This window comes from Puma concolor, chromosome D1, assembly GCF_028749965.1.
Source record: "Puma concolor isolate L17-30 chromosome D1, mPumCon1.1.hap2, whole genome shotgun sequence".
Classification (NCBI taxonomy): Eukaryota; Metazoa; Chordata; class Mammalia; order Carnivora; family Felidae; genus Puma; species Puma concolor.
Window position 1 is genome coordinate 95909009 of NC_141676.1, and position 6000 is coordinate 95915008.

At 40.7% G+C, this 6000-nt stretch overlaps 1 protein-coding gene across 1 annotated transcript; it reads left to right on the top strand.

The window, feature by feature from the left end:
• Nucleotides 1-1676: 1676 nt before the first annotated feature.
• OR8D4 (olfactory receptor family 8 subfamily D member 4) lies at nt 1677-2612 on the top strand. Its single transcript, XM_025928310.2, has one exon. It carries the CDS (start codon nt 1677-1679, stop codon nt 2610-2612), a length of 936 nt encoding a protein of 311 aa, XP_025784095.2.
• The last annotated feature ends 3388 nt before the right edge of the window (nt 2613-6000 follow it).

Here is a 6000-nt window from a genome sequence, read left to right on the forward strand (position 1 = left end):
CTGCAGAATTTGGAAACCTTCTCAGAAAACAGCTATCCAGTGTTATGAAGCTTCTTTGTTTTTAAATTTTTTTTTTCAACGTTTATTTATTTTTGGGACAGAGAGAGACAGAGCATGAACGGGGGAGGGGCAGAGAGAGAGGGAGACACAGAATCGGAAACAGGCTCCAGTCTCTGAGCCATCAGCCCAGAGCCTGACGCGGGGCTCGAACTCACGGACCGCGAGATCGTGACCTGGCTGAAGTCGGACGCTTAACCGACTGCGCCACCCAGGCGCCCTCTTTGTTTTTAATTAGTTTGGGAAATCAGAAGGAGGCACCTACATCCCCAGGAAGGCCAGTAGCCACAGGAGCTGTGCCTTGTCCTCATGTGTCCTCGGATTGAAAGTAAGACAGTGTGAAGAACTTCTTGAAGAGTCAAGCAGAAAGGTAGGTGCTGGGCCAAGCAGGTTGAGAAAATGCTAAACCAGATGTCTTGAGCAGAGTTACGTATAAACTGGGTAAACATGAGAGAGTCTAGATAAGGCTTTATGACAGCCCAACACTAAAGAAAAATGGTCAGTTTTTCAGAGATGAGGCCTTGGCTGGCCCCAGAGCAGGCAGTGCCAGACCATGTGCCATCCCGTCCCCTCATGGAAAAAGTGTGAGTGGAAGATAGCATGCATTACCTGGGAACTTCCAGTGGAAGCACCACTATCTGGTTGTTGGCATTGCCAGAAGCATCAGCACCAGCCGTAGGGCATTAAATCATGCTCAGGGGCCTTGATGAGAAAGGTGGGCTTAGCCCACAGGATGGCCAGAGAGTCAGAAGGCAAAAACCGTTTGGGAAGTCTACCATCATTCCGCTTTACTGAAGTATATGAAGAATGAACTTCCTACCTGAAAATTAGCTTGGGACCAGATTAAAAATGGAACACACATGCAAATGAAACCAGTTTCCTAAAAGGTTCTGAGCCAAAATAGGTTTTCGGAGTCTAAAATAGGTTTTGTTAAACAGTGGGTGGGGGACTCTATCATCAGATAAGTTTGGAAAGTACTGTATGTTACAGAGCTCTCTAGGAGATTCTGAAATATCCCTCAGTTAAGAAACCTTTTTAACTTTCTGTAATTCTGTGTGTCTGAAATCATGGGCTGCTTATTTCATGTAAGACCTATGAATAGCTCCTGAGAATTCTGTTGAATACCCTTGGAAACCTTGACGTGGCAACTATAGTTTACCTAACAATGGACATCTTCTCTGTAGGAAATCCTAGGGGCAGGCCAGCCCTAGGCAAATGTGTCATTCACAAAAGTATTTTCTCAGTCCACGGCCCTTTTTTTACGAACACCTTTGGCTGATTTGCTTTAGAAAGCCTCTCCTATGTCTTTTGTCTTCTGACTCTAGAGTTAAAGGCTTTATACTTGGCTAAAAGAATTCCAGACACTGGAGAGATTGCTAAAGTTTATTCATAGCATAGTTAAATAGATGCTTACTTGCTATGTTATCGGCTTTGGGCAGGTGGGTGGGGTGGGGGTGTCAAAGTCCCTGAACATCAATGAAGGTACAAGCTCAGTGTCAAGGGGATAAGATAACCTTTATTGCATGTTTCCATACTAGAGATACCTGGCTACAGGGAATCGGAGGCAAGCTGGAACCCTGCCTGTCTTCCTCTCATTTCCACAGATTTCTCAGGAGAGAATGGGCACAAGAAATCATTCCACAGTGACTGAGTTTCTTCTTTTGGGACTAACTGACCAACCAGAGCTTCAGCTGCCTCTTTTCTGCCTCTTCTTAGGGATTTATATAGTCACAGTGGTAGGAAATCTCGGCATGATCTCAATAATTAGGTTCAGTTCCCAACTTCACACCCCTATGTACCATTTCCTCAGTAGTCTGTCTTTGGTAGATTTGTGCTATTCTTCTGTTATTACTCCCAAGTTGCTGGCAGAGCTTTTATGCAGGGATACAGCTATCTCCTATTCTGGATGCATGACTCAGCTATTTTTTTTCTGTATGTTTGTCATTTCTGAGTGCTACATGTTAGCTGTAATGGCCTATGATCGCTATGTCGCCATCTGCAGCCCCCTGCTCTACAATGTCATCATGTCCCCTCGAGTCTGTTCTCTGCTGGTGGCTTCTGGCTTCTCAATAGGATTTACCGATGCTATGATTCATGGCGGTTGTATATCAAGGCTGAATTTCTGTGGCTCGAACATCATTAAACATTATTTCTGTGACATCATCCCACTTATTAAACTCTCTTGTTCAAGCACTTATATTGATGAGCTTTTGATTTTTGTCATTGGTGGATTTAACATGATGGCCACCAGCCTGACAATCATCATTTCTTATGTCTTTATTCTCTCCAACATCCTCCGCATGCACTCGACAGAGGGCAAGTCCAAAGCCTTCAGCACCTGCAGTTCCCACTTGACAGCTGTTCTTACATTTTATGGGACTCTCATGTCCATGTATCTCAAACCTGCTTCCCACAGCTCACTCATCCAGGAGAAAGTATCCTCAGTATTCTACACCACCGTGATTCCCATGTTGAATCCCCTGATATATAGTCTGAGGAACAAGGAAGTGAAAGATGCACTGATAAAACGCTTAAAAAGAAAAATACCTTTATAAAGAATGTGTTCTTTAGTAAGGCTTATTTATGTATTTATAATCATAGTATGCATGTGTTTGTGTTTATACCCTGACTCTTTAAAAGTAATTTGAAGTGAAGTGAAAATATATACCTAATTTTATAAATTAGTATATATATATATATATATGCATATATATATATATATATATATATATTTAGTATGTTGATAATATTTAAAATGTAATTAATATAGGGGTGCCTGGGTGACTTAGTTCAGCGTCTGACTCTTGATTTTGGCTCAGGTCATTATCTCATGGTTCGTGAGTTTGAATCCCACATTGTGCCCTGTGCTAATAGTGTGGAGGTTGCTTGGGACTCTCTCTCTCTCTTTCTCTCTGACCCTCAACTAGGTTCTCTCTCTCTCAAAAGTAAATAAATAAACATTTAAATTAATATCTGTTTATTAAAATTTTTACTCTCCTGAGAATATCTCTTCATTTCAATCCATGATGTATAAAGCAGATATAATTTTATGGAGGAAAAGTCAATAAATTCAAGTAGCAGAGAAGTCATTAACCACAACACAATAAAGCTGAAATTAGTAGGTGCTGTTTAAGCACAACAAGTCTTATATTTGGACATTTAAAAACAACCAAACTCCTTAGAATAATTCCTGAGTCAAAAGAAAACAAAACTCTAATAAATGAGAAGCTTCTACACTCTGTGATAAAATCATTGAGATCAGAGTAAATTTCCTGCCATAAACAACTAGAAAAACAAAATACTTTTAAAAACTGTTTTGTTAAAGTTTACATAGTGTGTCTTTTTCAATTCTTTCACCTTTAACATGTCTGTGCTCTTAAATTTAAGGTCTTTATATGGTTGGGATTTGCACCTAGTCTGGTGATGTAGCTCTTTTAATTTGAAATTTTAACACATTTACGTGTAGTATACACTGACATATTTGCGTATATATTTTCCATCTCATTGTTTTTTCTACTTAATCAACCAGTTTTATTTGTTTTTCTTTCATTGACTGCTTTCTTTTGGATTGAGCAAGTTTTTTAATTATTCTATTTTTCTGTTAATTTTTAGTCATACATGGGATTTTTAGTGGTTACACCAGAAATTAAAAATACATCTTCAAATTATTAAAATTGTGTACAAATGACTCTTTTATTAGTTCCCCAATTGTGTTAGAAATTTAGGATCCTGAACTCCATTGTACTTTATTATCATGAATTTTTATTATAAATATACTTTAAACTTCATAAAATCATTGTATTTTTTTGTAAAGTCAAGATTAATCCTTATTATACATGTATTTACCTTCTATGTTATTCTTAGTTTCTTTCTTTATAATTTCTCCTTGGGATTATTTTTTTTCCACTTTAATAACTACCTTTAGTATTTTGTGTGTGTGCAAATGTGTTGATAATGGTCACTCTTAGGTGTCCATTTCTTTTTACCTAAAAATTACTTTATTTTGTGTGTTTTTAATTTTTTTAAATGTTTATTTATTCTTGAGAGAGACAGACAGAGCATGGGTGGGGAAGGGGCAGAGAGAGAGGAGGAGACACAGAATATGAAACAGGCTCCAGGCTCTGAACTGTCAGCATAGAGCCTGATGCAGGGCTCAAACTCAGGAATGGCGAGATCATGACCTATGCCAAAGTCGGAGGCTTGACCCATTGAGCCACCCAGGCGCCCCTGTTGTTACACCAAATAGTCTGCACCCAGGAAGAGACAAGCAACACTCACTTGAGGAATCAGAAAACTGTTTATTTAGCACTGGTGCCAGCCCAATGGAGTCACCTCCAAAGGCTGAGCCCAGAATCCTGGTGTTGGCCTTATTTTATGCCTGGTTAGCTTCCAGGTACTTGGAAATATTCTATTGACTGCACAGGGTGGGGGTGGAGGGGCACTATCAGTTGTGCTATGTGGGCAGTTGGCTAATGCAAGAGGCAAGCAAGATTACAGAAGCCAAAAGCATGCGAGGGGAGTATCCAGCCTCAGATATCTGGCTGGCCTCCTTCATCTGCTCTTGCTGGCTTACCTTCTCATTCCCCACTCTTGATTCTCAAGCTTCTATAGCAGCCTTAGAGAAAATCAGTTTGTAGGGTCTGGAGAACCCCTTTCTATCACAAGAGGAGGAGCAAAGACCATTCTGGCTTTTTCCTGCTGGACAAGGATGTCAAAGGGAGGGGTATGACAGCTAGGGCTTTTCACCATCCAAAGGAGAGTAGTGATAGCTAGAATGGTCCAGCTGGAGCATCACCTGGAGTTTTATAGCTTTTAGGCAAGAGGAAACAAAGCTGTCTAGCATATTAAGAATACAAAGACCAAACAGTAGGGCTATGAAAAGCATTAGGAGAGGACCAGCTAAAGGGAGGAGCCAGGATGCCCAATTCCATATGTTGCTCCAAGAGTTCCATGAGTCTGCTAATTCTTGCCTCCGTTTGATGATCCGTTCCTTTAGTTGTTGGGCCATATCTCTAACTATCCCTGATTGGTTAACACAGAAGCAGCATTCCTCATTTAGGAAGAGACATATTCCCCCCTCTTCTCAGCAGTTAACAGGTCTAACCCTCTTCTATTTCATAACAATACTGCTGCTAAAGTGTCCACCTGGTCTTATACGGTTACCAGGGAGTTTGCCATGGCTGATTTAAGGACCCGGTTCATATGTTCCACTTTACCAGACAGCTTCCTGGCCAATGCCCCAAAAATGTTACAGCAAGTACTCAGTGCCCAGGAAGAGACAAGAGACACACACTCAGGGAATCAGAAAAGATTGTTTATTTCACACCAATGCTGGCCCAGCAAAGACACCTCCAAAGGCTGAGCCCAGAGGCCTGGTGCTGGCCTTCTTTTATGCTTGGCTAACTTCCACGTACTTGGAAACATTCCGTTGGCTGCACAAGGGGGAGGACACTATCATTTGTGCTTCACGGGCAGTTGCCTGATGCAAGAGGCAAGCAAGATTACAGAAGCCCAAAGCATGCAAGGGGAGTATCTAGCCTCGGACATCTGGCTGGCCTCCTTTATTTGCTCTTGCCAGATTCCCTTCTCACGGTATTTATTTTTGATGGATTTTTTTTTTTTCTGGACTTAGAGTCTAGGTTATGTTATATTATGTCTTGGTTACGTTATCTGCATTAACAAGCAATCTCCCAAATTTCAATAGCTAACAAAAATTTTGGAGGATTTATTTTCCCCTCACATTGCATGTTGGTGGATCCCAAACTGCTCAGTCTCTGTTCCACGTATATTTTCATTTTAAATTCAAACTAAAGACACCCACTACCAGCAACATCCCATTCTTGTGACAGAGGGAATAAAAGAATGCCGCAAATTTTAGCTCAAACATTGTTCACTTTAGGCATGTCACATAGTCAAGTGAAACAATGGGATGTGTAAGTGGAA